General features: G+C 43.3%; 1 protein-coding gene across 1 annotated transcript in view; it reads right to left on the bottom strand.

Annotated features, from left to right (window-relative positions):
* KLHL29 (kelch-like family member 29) overlaps positions 1 to 17,485 on the bottom strand; it is a 73,355-nt gene that overhangs the window by 29,157 nt on the left and 26,713 nt on the right. Inside the window, exons 4-6 of the mRNA XM_009084722.1 lie at positions 7,949 to 8,147; positions 5,089 to 5,271; positions 2,104 to 2,284 (exon numbers count right to left, since the gene is read on the bottom strand). Of these exons, the coding sequence (XP_009082970.1) occupies positions 2,104 to 2,284; positions 5,089 to 5,271; positions 7,949 to 8,147 (563 nt within the window). The remainder of the gene's footprint in view (positions 1 to 2,103; positions 2,285 to 5,088; positions 5,272 to 7,948; positions 8,148 to 17,485) is intronic.

Genomic DNA, 17,485 nt, shown 5'->3' with positions numbered 1-17,485 from the left:
CCACGGGTTTAGCAAATCCCCATGACAAGACATCCTCATTGTGGCTGAGACAGCGTGCGCCGAAATGATAGGGAGGAAATCTGCTCCTTTCCCACATACAGGTCTCTTGGTGGGCTCGTTACAATGGAAAACCAGCACAGCTGCTCTCACTCAGCCAACCAGAGGATGCTGAGGGCCTGAGCATGACTTTGCAGGCTGCAGTGTTGTCTGTAGCAAGGGCTTGGATGACTGAGAAGGAAGGAGTGGGGAGGACTTTACTTGATTTGGGGTTCATTCAACTGACCAACATTTTGGATGCTTTGTTAAAGAGAGACCATGAGAATCAGAGCAGAGACAGAAATCAGGCCCTGGGAAAAATGAAAAGGGATAATTTAATCAATTATCAAGACACCTATTCTCAACAGCATTATTTTGATGATCATTTTTATCAAGAGATGGAATGAAACACTGCATCTCTTTCCTGGGCGCTCTCCTTCATGTGTTCAGAAAAACATTTCTGCTAGTTAAAAATTTATTGACTTAAATTATGGGACAAATACCTTCAGATATCAGAAACAAGTCTGCATCAAAGGGTGAGATTTGCTTCAAAGCATGTCCTGAGGGCAGTGCCCACCATAAGCTCAGGGTTAAGAAGGGAAGCAACATTGACATGTTGCATTCACTGCTATGATTTATCAGTCATTCTTTGCTGTCTGCATTTCCCTGAGAGAATCATCACCAGCATTGTTTTTTAAGTCCATGCCTGGCTGGGAGGGAAGGTCACCTGCAGACCTTGTCCCACAGCACATGTTCTTTCCAGGGGCTATTTTGTCACATCCTCATCCCCTGGGCAAAATAGTGCCAAATTTGTGAAGACAGAGGAACACAAAACCAGGGCTGTATGGGAGTGGTGATCACTCAGCAACCTGCACATGCACACAGACAGTTGGTCTGTCCCATGCACTGAACTAGGCAGAAAATCTTCATGGAAAAAAAAGTCATCACACAATTGAAGATTGTACCAAAAAAAGGAAAATTAATTTTGGCATTTCCTAATTTCCTGTATGTTTGAAAGATGAAGTACAGGTTTTGGTATTCAGTATTTACAGTATTGACTTAAAATAAGAAACAGACACTCACTGAATAAATGGAATGTATATGTTTCAGATTCAAAGCGTCTTTAATCCTAACTTTCTGAAAAAGACAGAAACATCCCTTATATTTTTGGCTGCCACATTTCCTAAGGAAAAACATTTCACAAAAATGTGTCACAATGCATTAAGTGTTTGGGAAGGCTAGGACTGTATCGATCGTCTTGGACTGGAATATTCTTCTACACTTCATTTCAAAGAAAATTCTACTTTTATAATGAAAACATTGATATACATATAAAATCTATGGCTTAACTGAATGTTATGGTTGACATGAAACTAGTTGGGTTTGGAACTGTGAAATGTTTCCATTGTGCTTATGTTCCTTCTTCTTGTTCTAAGTTCCATGTGAAAAACCAAAAAATTTTACATCTGGAGTCTTCTTGAAAAGAAAAAATTCCATTCTCTCCCATCTCTGTTCAGCTAGAGATTCAAGACTGTTTCCATTTATTGGTTGTTTTACTCTGAACTTGGCCAGTCCCAACCCCAGGCCAAGACCACCAAAGGGAGGATGTTCCAGCCAGGTGAAGGCTGAGGTGCTTCCCCAGGAAAACACATACAAGAAAATTACTTTGCTATTGCTTTTTGAAGTTTAAAATAATAATAAAATAAAAGGTATTATTGTGGTCTGCAAAGGCTTTCATCAGTACTAAATTCAAAGGAAGTTTATTAGTTCATTGTATAACCTGGAAAAGTGTCCAAAGAAGCTTAATTTCCTCTCTTCACTCCCCTGAGCAAGCTGACAAACTGGCAACTTTCGTCTTTGGTTTTCAAACAATGCTTTCCACTGAAGCTTTTAAAAGAAACCTAACCCTGCCTAGTTTCCTCCTTTCTGAGCTGTTATAATAGTTTATTTTAACACATGCAGTCCATTTGATGTGGCCTTTAAAGGAAAACAGTCCTTTAGCATAGCATGAAGAAAAAGCTCCAGCAAACATAGGGTTTTTTTAGTTCAGAGGTTTTTTTTTTTTACCTTTCCACATGGTCAACGTTGCCTGCCACACCGACCCCTCCAATGGTATAAATCTTTCCATCGTACACCAGACTGTTATGTCGACACCTTGGGACTGTCATGCGGGACACGAGGTTCCAGTTATCGAGCAAGGACATGTAACACCAGACATCAGCCAGTGTGACACCCGACTCCATTCCACCTGGCACCGACGGGCGGGCGAGGGAGAGAAAAGGGGAGAATTATGTGAGATCCTGGAAGGGCAGCAGCTTTGCACAAAGCAATCAAAGCCAGTTACAAAGTAAAAACTCTTCAAATGACATTTGACTAATTAAAATAAATCACCCTCAATACTGAGCATCTGTTCTGATGATGCATATCTGTGTCATTTATTCATGTGCCCCAAAGGCTGTTTTTTTTTTCTTTTTTAATAAGATGACATGTAGAAATCAAGATGTCAGACAACGAGGGACATGTACATAAGGGGATAGACCCTTCTCAGTGTTCATAAATAACTTCCAGTCTATTAAATTACTGCAACACTTGCAAGAAGGTGTCAGGAGGCTCAGTCTATCTTGGCTTGTGAGACGTAGGCCAGTCTGAAATCTAAAATGCTTAATACAGTGATGGATTGAAGCAGCACATATCTGGGCAGAATAAAGTCAGAACTTGCACTGTAGGCTTAATTTCTAATTTTCAGGGACAAATTTCTTATTTATTTTCATTTGCTGATAAAAGCACCAGCTGTACCACTCCTGTAAAACAGTTCAAGATGCTCTTGTGAAATATTTATACAGGTCACTTTTTAACTTCTGACTGAAGATTCCAAGATAGCCACTTAGTGGGTGTCTTACTATCCAGTTTTGAAGCACAAAGAGGTGAAATGATTTATTTGAAACCACACTAAGAGTCAGTGGTTGAGTCAGGAAAATGAACTAGACTCAGTTCCATGGTTTGATGAGAAAATCAGGCTTCCTTCTCGGCATTTTGCTCTCCAAACCTACACTATGCAGTGTGGGGTGCAGTACTTGGAGCTTGCAAAGTCCACTCCTACTTCTGTTTGTTCCCCTTTCCTTTTCACTGTGTCTTCTAAACTTGAGCAAAGCAAAAAATCAATCGACACTCAGCTACATTTCTAGCCATGTGGGATTTTTATCTGTCCTTACTGCAGCCATCAAATACCATCCGGTCACTCAGCCAGGTTCAAGGGGAAGAGCTGAAATAAACTTTGAAGTTAGGATTCCAAGCTTTTGTTAGCAGGTATGGCACAGCCTAAAATGGCTGTACATATTGGAAAGTACCTCAGCTGAGAATAACTAGAAGTCAACATCTCACAAAAGCTTCCATAAAAGACCGTCTCCCCAGCTGCTCTCAAGTATGGGGAAAAAATGATCAAGAAATAATTTCCAGTAAATTCTTAGGGTCTCTATGCAGTACTAATGGAATTTAACACCACAGGCAGCAATTTACGCCAAAAGATGCAGTGAGGGAACTCGGCAAGGGAAAGGCAACAGCTGTAACCCCTTACTGGTACAGATGCCAGGTGCATCTGTGCTCCCAACTGCATCCTCGGATCACACACATCCGCACCTCCCTGCCCAACCTCCTCTTTTTATCATCCAACCTCCACTCAGCTGCCATCACAGCATCCTTGCATTGTCTGGTGGGAATTGCTTTTCCCCCTCCAGCCAAGCAGAGGTACCAACAGACTGCATAAAAACAGACACTGTGATGCTTCAGGCATGGTGTCGACAGATACTCTGGGAGTTAAAGCCTTTTAAAGAATGTGGTCTCAGTTTCATCAAAACTAAGACGATTATAGGCCTAGTGACTACTGTCAAAAGAGAGGTTTCAGCAAGTACAAAACATGAATGCTCCTGTAAGCAAATACTTTAAGTGTAGGTCACATATTCAGCAGTTCAGCCTGTCTGTCTCAAATTCCATAACCCAGCATTTAGACTCAACTACAGCCAGTATTTTAAATTGTGTTTCTATAGCAGTGAAACCTCTTTGCATGCTTGATGGTTGTCAGACCTATTTTCCTCACGTTGCAACTGCACAATATTGCTGTTGACTGCTTTGAGAGAACATTAACACTGCAGTGAAATGGAGAATGATAAAAGCAGGGAAATCCCTCTCTCCCACCTGCCTCCCACTTGTCTTTTTTTTTTGCTGCTTTTTTTCCCCAGAAGCGGCTGGGTATAACTCCAGTATGTCCTGCTTTGTCTGGGCTGCCTGTGTGGTAACTTTTCTCCCAGTCCAATAAATCTCGGGGATGAATTGATTGCAACCAACCCTGTAGAGGAGGACTGGGAGATACTGGTGGACAAAAAATTGGAAAATGATCTGGCAACATACACTTGTAGCCCAGAAAGCCAACCATATCCTGGGCTGCAACAAAAGCAGCATGGCCAGTAGGCTGAGGGAGGGGATTCTCCCCCTCTGCTCTGCTGAGACCCCACCTTGAGTACAGTGTTCAGCTCTGGGGTCCCCAGCACAAGAAGGACATGGATCTGTTGGAGTGAGTCCAGAGATGAGGCATGAAAACTGTCAGAGGGCTGGAGCACCTCTCCTATGAAGACAGGCTGAGAGAGTTGGGCTTGCTCAGCCTGGAGAAGAGAAGGCTCTGGGGACACCTTATTGTGGCCTTTCAATACTTAAAGGGGGCTTCTAAGAAAGATGGAAAGAGTTAGGTTTGATCATGGCCTGTAGTGACAGGACCAGAGGTAGGAGTTCTAAACTGAAAGAGAATAGATTTAGATAGGGCATAAGGAAGAAATTTCTTATAATGAGGGTGATGAGACACTGGCACAAGTTGCCCAGAGAAGCTGTGGTTATCACATCCCTGGAAGTGTCCAAGCCCAGGTTGGATGGGGCTTTGAGCAACTTGATCTACTGAAAGATGTCCCTGCTCATGGTAGGGGGCTTGGAACTAGATATTTTTAAAGGTCTCTTCCAACCCAAACCTGCCTGTGATTCTATGTTTCTAAGAAATCTGCTGCTTACCTGAGAGATAGATGTTGTCCCCAGCACTGACCACGCTGAAAAACTCTCGATCATAAAAGGGCAGGCTGGCCAATGGGTACCACTTGTTGTTTTGAGGATTTAAGCAAGTGACTGCTGTTAATGCACGTTGATTCATGCCAATCATCTGGCGACCCCCAACTAAGACTATTACCTCAGCTACACCTAGGATTCAAGTAAGAAAAATTGTGTTATAAATAGTGGCATCTCTCAAACAGGCAGGAGCCTATCAAAAAATACTCATCAGTCAGGATAATTTTAATGTGTCATAGATAAATCTGTTTTAGAGTCTGCAATCAAACCAAGAAGGGTGAGAAAAAACAGGAATGTGTGTGTAGGGGGAGCAGTGGGTGAAGAACAACACTATGAAGAAAAAAAGCCAACACAAAAACCCACTCTTGGGAGCACTAGGGAGGGAGAATGCCATCTGGGCAGAACTTGAGGGAAAAGAAATTAAAAGGCAGCTCCACGTAAAGATGTCCATTCACTTCCACGTTCTTTGAGTGAGACCTACGTGCAGCAAATTCTTCTACCACTGAAGAAAAAGGGAGTTTTGTCAAGGATTGTGATAACTTCAGAGCTTGACCATTATCCAGAAAAAGTATGTTTGGACTTTAACCTGAAGAAAGTGTTCTCACACTAAAAGCTAATGTCTGGAGGAGGTTTAGGCTATGGTTATTGATCTTCATCCTGATATTCTCTTTGCATGTACTCTTAACAAATAATTTTCTGGTAGTCTGTTGTGGGTTTTTTGGGGGTAGCTTTTGGTGTAATTTTTTTTATAATTTTCCCAGAAAAAGTAGGTTTTCCAGTCACGGAAAACATGTGCTTAAGCCATGGTGGTCTTAGTCTACCAGGTGCTAGGAAATGTGACAGGGATAGTCCACAGCCTAATATAGTTACTAACTGAGCTTTATCTGCTTGAACAGCTTGCAGAAGCCCCTAACATGCAGGTTGTTCATGCAAAACTTCTGCAGTCCACATCTCAGAGGTTTATTCCCACTTCACAGCCAGAATTGAATCATATCTGATCTCAGTGTTACTCTGGACTCTACTCCAGACTTATCCTTGCAGAGATCTGTCACAGTTTAACCTTGTGATGTTTTCTGGCTACAAACAAGGGTCAAATGCTGGGGATAGTTTGGATTTAACAGTTAGCAGAAGTGTTAAAACCTCTGTGCAGCAATTTGTTGCCAGGAGAGGTAGGCTCAGAAGCAGGACCATGAGGCCACAAGCTGAAAGGAATCACCATTCTGGGAGCTGTCTCATGGCCAGAGCCATTGCTGTGGTGTGTTAGAGTGCTCAGCTTAGAGACAACTGTGCACAGGTGGGGGGCAGAAGCGAGATGCCAGAAAGAGAGATTAGGATCTGCAGTGGAGGGAAATGCGTCTGCAGAGTAATGGATTATCGTCATTCTTCATTAGCATTTTCAAAAAATATATTTGTGTCATTCAAGCAAGGTTACTCTCTTAAAAGTTATTAAGATAAAGTGCTGTACAGTTTTAAATAAATATTTCTCAGTAACAAGAGATCATTATTTTTGCGCCATACCAGAAAATCTAATCACCTGTGCAAGACATAACTTGATTATAATCAATGACCTCAAGAGGGCATGTGACATGCTGCAGTGACTCCACAAAGGGTGTTTAGAGATCCTTTGTGCCTCCATGAATGCCGTTGATATGCAAAATAACATGATTCTATATAATTAGACTCTGACCTAAAAAACTATAATCACCCTCTCTTACCCTGAGAGAATCACTTTTCCCTCATCAACAAGCTTCTGGAAACGGATCACATTACACCTACAATTTTATATACATAAAATAAGCACTTTTCAAAAATCCCTTCGAACGTCACACCATTAGTCGTCTTCAATGAAAGACTTTTTAGGGTAGATTGTTATTGAAAGTCCTCTACACTTCGTCCTTCTGAAAGGTGCCTTGATGAGGCAGTCTCCTGAAGCTGCAAATGCCGTGGTTTGATATGCCATCTCCGTGCCACATTAGCATTAGTGGCAGTGACAGAAAGTTTTGTCTGGCTTTGTGATTGTATTTATGGGAGGCAGAAGTACAGGCAGCATGTTAAAACAATTCACCTGTTTCACAGAACTCCTTCTTGGATGCAGTTTTCCTACATGGTATTTGCACTCCTCTGTTCAGCAAATATTTAGGATGTTTCTCACATCACCATGTTAGGGGCTCGGCTGGCAAGTTGGGCACTTGGGTTTTATCCATGCATTTTTCTGAAAAGGAAAATGCATATGCTCCTCGGGTGAGAAACCTTACAAAAAGACTCAGTGCTCCATAGCTGCTGGGATTTTAAAAGGGAATCTGTCATGTGTGATCCGTTTGTTTCGGAGGCATGAAACAGCCTGAACTGGTACTGTGAGCCTCACCGTGTAAAAATATTATATTTACAAAGGGCTCTGAAAGTGAAGCTGTTTGAAAAATATTAGTTAGATCCTCCTCACAGGAGGCTCAATGGCAAAGAGGCAAATTATTCGCCTATTTTTGCAGCTAGAGAAACTGAGGCACGGAGGGCAAGGGGCTCATTTTCAGGACAACAGAGGAATGTTACGGCCTCTGCCAAAGATAATAATGACTAAAAATTAGGCTCCTTTCAAATCCTGTTTCAGGAACATACACCTGAACACCCATGTCTGCCAACTGGGAGAGGCTCCTAAATGCTTGAGGAAAATAGCAATGGAAAATTCAGCTTGAAATATTACCAGGTTCCAAGAAGAAGACAAGGTCTGTGCCCCATCCCTGGGCACATCCTGGCTGTGTCCAGGAAACACTGGCCCAGGGAGCTGGTGTTCTTGAAGGAAGTGTTGCTTTACCTGCAGAGAGCCTGGGCCGGGTCCTTGGTGTCTGCATTTCTTGTCGGGCATGCGGCAGCATGTGATAACGTTTGGCTTCGTTCACTAGATCCCGGCAAGCCTCTGAAGACTTTATCAACTCCTCATTGTCAACAACATTTAGCAGATAGCTGGGATGGATGAAGGGGAGGCGCACCACTGCCAGCAACTCCGCAGCATACTGTGAGGGGGAAAAATAATAACACGCTGCAGCCTTCATGTCAGATTTCAGCCACTTGGCATCTCCACTTCCTTCCCTGTAAACCATCCTCTGTCATCCAGTCTGGAAAGACTCCTGTCATGGATGCTCCATACATGCCCTGCCAAACGACTGGGTGAGACAGAAACAACGGAGCCCTCAGTGGTTCCCCAGCCCAGGCTAGGTTTGGTCCCAGAGACTGAAAATAATCTTCAAAAGGTGACAACTCCTGTTATACAGCACTGTATGGATGGATTTTTGGAAATAAAAGCTCATTCTGAACTCAGGCTGAATATAACACCTTGTGCACTGGAGACATGGAATATGCTTTTGAGTTACATGAATTAACCTTGAAATGTGAGTGTAGTTGCACTGTAATAAAAATCCAAAACAAGTCTTTTCTGGCACTACAAATGTGAAACAAAAGCCAGTAAACAGGGTGGATTTCAACAACTGCTGTCTTAGAGCCTGAATAATATCAACCAATTTGCTAAAAACCTTTTAATTAATAGGGTTTATTTGTTGGTGAAGCAAACTCTGTACCTCTAGCTTTTGGGGAAGTCTGACTCCAGAGGGTGCTATAGAAATACTGACAGTAAGTTTTGTCTTCTAAACAAACACATTAAACCTCAGAGGGTAAAGGACACCCGAGCAAATGAAGCTGTCTGTCACCGAGCACGGCTTAAAGGAGAACAAAATCCCAAGAGAGAACATTGCAATCGAAAAACCAGGAGTCCATCCCCAGATTATTCTTTTTATATATAGTTGGGTATATCGCAACACAGCACGAGAATGCAGTGAAAAGCAGAGCAATGGGAAAACACGGTTCTTGAGAAGCAAGGCACACAAACAGGATGCAAACTAAGGGTGCGCAGCAAGAAAAGATAATCATCTGTTGTAATAAATATTCATACAGCGGCAGCATCCAAAGATCCCAACTGGGATTGAGGCCAGGATGCAAATAAATATTCCTGAGGTCCGTGCCACTGGTCCCAAGAAATGCTGGGCGCCAGCAGCATCTGCTGGCCTGCAGATGCCTCTGGTCTTCCAGAAGCTACTTGGCTCTCACTTTCTTTTTCAGCAGAGTGCCTGCCCCTACAGTGCCTGAGAGCCAAGACACAGCAGACAGAGGAGCAGGGATGGGAATGGAGCAGGGGCACAGAGAGATGGGAGGGCAGGGATATGGCCTCAACCCGATAATGGGCGGGATAAGCAGGTGGAGGATGCAGTGCAACCTGTGACTGCTCACAGGGCTTCCCATTTCCCCACACAAACTGAAGAAACAGGCTTCGTTTAGAAGGAAAATAAGGATTGCCTCCTCCCAATTCACACTGCTGTCCTGTTGGAAAGCCACATCAGCCTGGTGCAAGATCATTCAAAGTGAAGATGCATCCACCTATGGGAAGCTGAGCACCACAAGTGCCCGCATGGCTGTGGCACCAGGGAGATGATCGGGGTTGCGGGCTGACTCCCAGCCCCCTGCTTATCAGCTCTCCTCCACAACAGGGCTGGCAATTTCAGGTACTGCCTGAGGAATTGAAGCCTGGCCACCTTGCAGTTGTTTGGGGATAAAAAAGTTGTTTGGTGAAGCAAAAGGGATGGAGAAATGACAGCACTCCTCTTCTGGAAAAAAACCCAACCCATGACCAGTGAGGTCGTGGCTCCTTGCTAATACTTCTGATGTGGCACGGGGCTGAGTAGGGTTCAAGATCACTTCATCAACCTCAAACCATAAAACAAGACACTCCTCCCTTTTCCCTTGCTGAAATCCATTTCTGAGGAGCTTTCTAGGAGGTACAATGGCTTCTCTTTCCCCAGAGTCACAAATGTCAGGCACTTGGCTGCAGATATCTTAATGTCATTAAATGGCACCTTGTTGGAGAGGGAGCAGTGGACATATGGCAGTGGGTGGCAAAGCTCTGTTTTCAGGAAGTGCTTTTTTTAAGAAGGTTGGGGGCGTTCAACCTTACATGGGAGCCGAGACAAAACATGGCATCAGGACATGGGAATAATGCGGAGAGAGGGTACACCAGGGACGAGCCAGACAACCCCACTACAGCCTGCTCAGGAAGCAGTACAAGTTGCTAAAGGGCAATTCAAATAAACTTGGAAAATACATGGAGTGTATAGCAGAGCCAGCACCTTCCCTTGGTGCAGTGGGACACTGGTGGTGCTGTTCCTGACACTCCTGAGGCTGGTCTGTGCTGGAAGCAGTCACAACACAAAGCAATGCAAAACACCAGTGCAAACAGCTCTGCTACTAAATTGGGGCATGAGGTTCAATAGGCACCACCATGTCCTGAAACTGAGTGTGAATCAGCACTGGGAAAAGAGCTCCCCTCCAGCCGGGATGGGACAATTCCCATGGGCCCAGCAGAGCTGGTGCCTCCATTTCCCACCTTTCCCTGAATAAACGGGGCAGCACTGCTGCCAGAGCAGTGAGCCCTCCCTCTTGCTCGCCCACCTTGCTTTAATTAGATAAGTGAGAAAATGTGATTCTGTTTCTCTCCTGGATTCCCCCCCTTCTTTCTCTCCTCTTTTGTCTGAGCTTGTGGCTTATTTTGAAGGGGAATAATAATTAGAACATGTTGCTCCCTTTCATCAGCTTGAAAGTTGATGTCACATATCAAAACCGATGTCACATTTCACTCTTATTCTTCCCTTTGCTCAAACAGCTGCAAAAATCTGGCTCTGTGTGTGTGTAAGTGCACGACCACACGCAGTCATGACTCGGGCTTGGTGCTGATAGCATTAAGGGTACATAGAATTGCAGTGTTTTTCACCAAGGGATTTGAGGAGTATGAACCACTGCAGCGTCTCCAGAAGACAAGAGATGCTTTTATAAAGCAACGTCTTTTCGCACCAGCTCTTTTAAGCACTATAGTCAAGGGTGAATTTCATTCAGCCTCACTGATTTAAGAATATTCAAGTGATTTAGGCAATCAGCAGCCTTTTTCTTTCAGATTCTCCCTTATGGAGGCTTCCTAGCTCTGTTAGCTATGATTGTACTAAATATCCTGTTACTATTATCCTTTTCATTTAAGACTAGAATAAGCACCGTAAAGCATTTCAACCTCCTTACCATCTGTTATTTGCTCTCCATTCTCTCTTGTCTTTCCGTTGTTCCTTATACAGCTATGAAACATCTACTGCACCTGCTGACGTTACCAGTTATTATTAAAGCAGCAGAATACCTGGGCACGTTGCCAAATTCAGCAGACAGCAACCTAGGGTCCCTGGAGTTGTGGTTTATGCCTGTAACCCTGGGGATGTTTGCTTCTCCCTGCTCGGCTGCAGGCACTGGCTGGGCAAGTAGAAATACTTCTCAGGTCTTTGTTGGGAACCACTTATGACTCCTCTACAGCCTGCATCACATGCCAAGGTGAAGAATTTTAATGCCCCTCCTGCCCTAAAATTAGGAGTTATCAATTTATAAACAAGGGAGACCATGCCTCAGCTCCTTAAGAATGGACACCATCATGCAAAAAATCTAATAAAGCTATTGTTTAAAATGTTAAGAATATTTTTGAACACCATCAGAACTGTTTCTTCAGGTGATGTGAATCTCAGCATAGCTCTTGTTGGGTGAAGGGAACTGCTTGGATTTTGGACCAGCAGAGGATCTAGTTCATAAACTCCTTGCTGAGGGGTACACTGTGGATGGCCAGGTGATTCTGCAGGAACCAGGGCACTGCCACCACATGAGCAAAGTCTTTTTGGACAGTCACTGGGGACACAGTAGAGTTGTGACTTCTGAGAGATGCTATCAGCCTGCTTCGAGGCACCTATTCCACTGATGCTAATTTCAGTGGCTGAACAGAAAGTAGGATCTTCAACCAGCCTGCAATCACAAGTGTGTTTTGTAAAAAACAGGGAAGGAAAAATCTTAGGAAATCTTATCTTTCCTTAAGTACCTAAACATTTAAAGGGAGAGATTCAGTTCTAGATTCAGACACCTAAATGGGTTCATACAAGTAAGTATTTACTTGTCAGACAAACATGTGTAAACTCATGTTATAATTAATAGAGATTTAGTCAACACACTTAACAAAGTCCCCAGAGCAATCGCAGCTGAGAGGATACATCACGCACCAGGGGAAGCAGAGAATATCAATATCCCCTTCTGGGCTTGAACTGTGAGTTCCTGGGAAAGGGAATGTGTTCCTCAGACCATGCCACACTGAGGTGTCTACAAATATCTGTCTGACAACCAGCTGTCGATCCAAATTGGAGGCGATTAATTCTAGGAATTTTTGTGCCCATTTGTCCTGGGTGCCGTGCTCAGGTTGTGATCAGGCTATGAGGAAGCCTAAGTGGACCAGTGTCGACTCAGAGGAACTCATGATCAACATGATCAGCTATACCTTGCTAGCCTTTCCCTAATAATCTGTTCATACATAAATTGCTCCCATCTCATTAGGCAGGCCAGAGTTTGAGCAAATGAGATTACAAACCAGTAATGCTTTGTCTTTGTTCCTGGCTGGTAGTTTGAGTGAGGACATTTACTTTTTATGACATTTCTTCTCCTACTGATTACATCAGTATTAGGAATGCTTGCTTGCAACTGGGCTTTGTTCTGGTATCTTCACAGTCTCAGTTACAAAACCCACTTCACTATCACATTAAAAATAATCTTTTTATTCTCAAATCTCTAATCCAGTAAAATCCTCACAGTGTTCTCCAAAAGGACTCTCAGTGTGCTCCTGCATATTCTTGGGGCACAACAGTATACAGTTAGTTTTTAAAGGAAGTATGTTTACTGCTACAGAGTCAAATTTCCTCTTCCTTAAATGCTCCACTGGAAAGCTCTCAGGATTTTTAACATTTTTGAAGTAATGCCCAAAGAGGTTAAAGTAATGTTTCCCTTATGCCTTACAACTCATTTGTCTCTCTAGTTTACTCTTCTCCCTACAAAGGACCCTTTGTGCTATCTGCCTAAAGAAACCGGTTTCAGCTAGATATACAAATACAGGAGGTAGATTATCCACATGATGATAGGGTTTTCCTCCAATAAATTGCTGTTTCAGCTCTTTATCCATAATTGCCATAGTTTTAAAAACAATATGGAGTAGGAATGTATTTGGTTCATCTGGGAGCCTTGAAGGAGATTTATGCTGTTTTACAGAAACCCTGGGTTCAGATTTGCCCCACACCATGCACCGTCCCAAGGTGAGAGCTGCAGCAAGAACCTCCTTGGATGGAGGAAGCCATCAGGGACAGATCTGAAGTGGAATCAGTTCTCCACTGCATTAAAATCCTTCAAATGAGAGCAGGACATGGTAATTAAAAGACATCCCCCAAACAGCAGATGGAAACCTTTGATGCCTACCATGTGGCTAGGTAATGAATTGCCTGCGGAGCTGATGACTAGGCGTGGCATGGTGGCCATGCAAGCTGGCACACTGGAGTGGTGACGTGAGTGGTCCCTTCCTACAACCATCTCCAGCCCAGCACAGGCTTCCCCTACAGGTTACACAACCTGATATTCAAAACATTGCTAGCTCCAAGTTTCCAAGTGCAAGCACAAGAGGGAACTGGCTGGCTTGGGGAAGCCAAAGCCATTGATGCACTGCTTTGCCATTCTCAGAAATGTGCCTTTTTTGGATAGATTTTCCTGGTGCTGCCCAGCTACTTGCTAATGAGGACACTTGCTTTGATACATCTAACCCCTGGGCATTACAAAGACACGCTGTGTTTTCAGTAACCTCCTGCACATTCCTATACCCAAGGTCATATCCAAGTCTAACTAAGCTTTCTGGTGCGCTTGGAATATTTTTTAATCACTCGTATTGACTTCTTGGAATTGCAATGCTGCCTTCAGATTAAACCCAAAGGCTTGGTATCATGTCAGCCGACAGCCTCATAATATCATGAGATAAACATGTGGCAGAAAATCTGATTCACAGGCACTGGGTTCAGCTGGTGGCTCGGTGGCAGGATGCCACGTGCATAAATCTCATGCCTAGCAAGAAGGAAAGAGCAGCCCCTCTGTCTTCCTGAAATCAGGTTTCAACGTGACATCTTTATGGCAGCACAGCTGACTAAACACTGTAATGCCATCAGCGCCACGCAAAGCAAGCGGCTGTCCTCTTCTCCAAACTGTTTGCAAAGCAGCACACAGGTCTGTACTTCTAGCAGTAATATGATGAGAGATTTTGAAATACACAGGAAGATAAATCATTGCTCCATCATATTTGGAACTTGACTGATCTAAGGATTAAAAAACCCTCACTCTTCCCATGCATTCTCTAGCTTGCTGACTAAACTCCACGAAATTACAACCCACAAGTTGCCCCAAAGGGTAATAGAGGTGAGTGGAGTTTCTTTTGTTTATGGGCAGTCACCTACTCAAACACACAGATGCACAAAACCAAAGCACACTACCAACAACAAAACAGTTGAAGATGCTTCACAGAACCAAGTAAACTCCTGGTACCTCCACCTTACAACACACTGGCACACGAATACACATGCAATGACTCTCCAAAATGCTTCATCCCTATGATGTAAAACAATTTTGCTTCTGAAGGTCAGTCCTGAGCACTGGGGCCATGTGCAGCACGAGGCAAGGCAAGGGAGCATGTGTGAGGAGCTGTTTGCAGTTGTGGGTCTTTGTCAGGCCATTGCTTCAGCAAGAGCTGAGAAAGGTTTTGTAAAAAAATATGAAAATATGTTGGAAAAGCCACAAATGAAGAGACTGAGCAGACTGGGAGACAAGGGAGCTCCTCAAACTAATTAAAACTTCAGAGAAATAATTCGGTAGATCTTCTGTCAAGGGTACCCCTTTAAAAAAGCTTAAAAGTTTAGTAGGGAGGGAATTTAAGGAACAGCTAATGTCACCTGCATCCTCTTTTTTATTTAATGCAGTTTCTTCCTCCAATATGTAGCTAAGGGTTTTTTTTTTCCTGCTGCTGCCTTTTCTTTTCCCTCTGTAAGCCTGTACAGCAGCTGAGTGTGTCTGCAAAAGCTTCATTTAAATCGGAGCTCTTTGAGCAGCCCATCCCTGGGAAATCACAGGGGTTAGTGCTCATCCCTGGCGTTTTGCACTTTCAGAGAAATTGGAGCTTCTTGTACTTTCATTATGGCATCTTTTTGAATTTGTCTGCTCTTCCCACAAATGGATTTCAAAGCACCAGGGTAGTGTGGGCTTTTCAAAGAAGCCTAATTGAACTGTTATAGTGTGTTAGTGCCCAATTCACTTAGGCTCCCTTGGAGGCATCCCTTTTCATACTTACTCCAACACTGCTTTCCTGAAACTTAATGCCCTTAAGTATATTGATTGATCAATTAATTTCCTATTATGATAAACTAAATAATTTGTACACACTGGTACTGGGTATCAGTTTCTATCATTACCTCCTTGTTGCCACAGAGCAGTGTTGTGATTGTCATTGTTACCTGTCAGGTTCTCCATTTTCTTGAAGCAAGCAGCTCTTCTGCATATCTTTGGGGGCTCTTTAACATGTGCCTGAGAAATCAGCAATCTTCCATCTGCTCTCTCACAGTTACCAAACCTTTTTCCTCTGTAGGATCTTTCCTTTGAACTGCCACTCTCTGTCACTGCCAAAATACAGCTCATGGGCATTTGTAGCATTTTTGACATAAATCCTCTTCTTCTCTCCATCACTTTTCCTTACCCTCACTGACAGATACAGGGCTTACAGGTGTGTTTTGTGTTTGCTTAGTGTTAGACTAATTTGCCATCTCAAATTCATCTCAGTGGTCCTTACTCTGGTTACACTCCTTGCATTCTTCCAGGCAACTCCTCTCCTTGGGGCTTCAAACATTTGTAGACCTTTATCCGTTTTAGCTGTCATTAGGCCAAGTCATGCATATTCACATCTTTTAATCTTTTTTTTCTCACATCAGTTCCTTCAGTCTTTTAATCATTTGTGTTGCTCTTCTCTAAATTACCTCCAATTTGTCTATGCATCTCTGGTTCTCAGGCACCATGAAGATGCTGTTTAGATAAATCTGTCTCCGAGGACATAAGTTCATAGAAAGCTTGTTAATGCCTTTATTTCATTTTGCTGCTGGACACCATGACTTTAAATAGGGTTTGGAAAAAGGGCATGCAATTATATCATTGTAGAGTGCAACAAAAGGTGACTGTCACTCAGCTGAGCCTCTTGCCTGTCACTCATCACTGCAGTACCTGCCTTTCTTCTAGCACTACTCCAGGCAACTTGTTGAAAAGTTTGCCTTCTCCTCAACTCTTTTCTCTCCTCAGGATGAGAGGGAAGCTTCACGCAATGGGGGCTCTTGTTTTCCCAGTCTTTTTGTGATTAATAAACACTGTATCATGTTTTTTATATCAGGGACAACAGCTACATCTTTGGACTTGGAGCAGGTGGGAAATTTCCAATAAGATTTAGTATGTCCATGCTTTGGACAGATAGTAAATTGCTACACAACTAGCATCTTCACATCTTTCCCATCCTGCACAGATGTTGGGCATGACTGCAGCTCTGTGCAGCTTCAGCAGTTGCCAGTACCATTATCCTCATTATCCACCAGATCCTCCCAACATCCTCCATGGGAGGCATCACTTCCCTTCAGCTTACAGTTTGAGAAATGGGGGCAAAAAGGTGAAACAACCTGCCCAAGGCCATGCAGAGATCTGTGGTGAAGACTGTATGGGGCCTGGAAGAAACCTTTCCTTGTTTGGGTGGCTCAGACCATGCTGGTTTCAGACAGTAAAGCATCCATTATATAATATATTTTTTTCATGTGTTCACTGGAGTTGTAATAAGCTTATCAAGGGGATAACTGTTAGGATAAACCCTACAATCTCGCCCATCAGTCAGGAACAGAAATAAATAGAAGAAAAAGTAGATTCAGCTTTTGCAGATGTGTCAGCTGCAGGCTTTCCACTCAGTGACAGCAATCAAGAGGACTCCTACAACCAGCACTCTGTGTCTGCTGGTACAGGAAATTACCTATTAGTCCTGACCTCATATCACAGGCTGCTTCTTTTGGTTAGACCAGTTTTTCACAACTGCACTACCAGTAGCACTAAAACAGATCCATAAATGTTACCACATGAGCTGGGGCACTGCTCTAGTGCACTGGGGGAATACAGTTATCAACCAAATCCTGGTTTAACACATATGTCACTCTGAACTGCCTCTTTGTCTTATGTAGATGATCAGTAACCCTTAAAGCACTGCTATTCTCTCTTTGTAACAAAAATCAGGTGCTGTCTTTTGTAATGCCACAGAGCACTTTTAGAAGCACTGTAAGCCTTCATATGAGCACAATGTGCAAAATTAAACATCAGCCAGAGTGCAGCTTTTCAACTTGCCTTTCAAGAAAATACT

Source organism: Acanthisitta chloris, unplaced genomic scaffold, assembly GCF_000695815.1.
Source record: "Acanthisitta chloris isolate BGI_N310 unplaced genomic scaffold, ASM69581v1 scaffold3231, whole genome shotgun sequence".
NCBI classification, from domain to species: domain Eukaryota; kingdom Metazoa; phylum Chordata; class Aves; order Passeriformes; family Acanthisittidae; genus Acanthisitta; species Acanthisitta chloris.
This window is presented reverse-complemented; position numbering and strand designations above follow the sequence as displayed.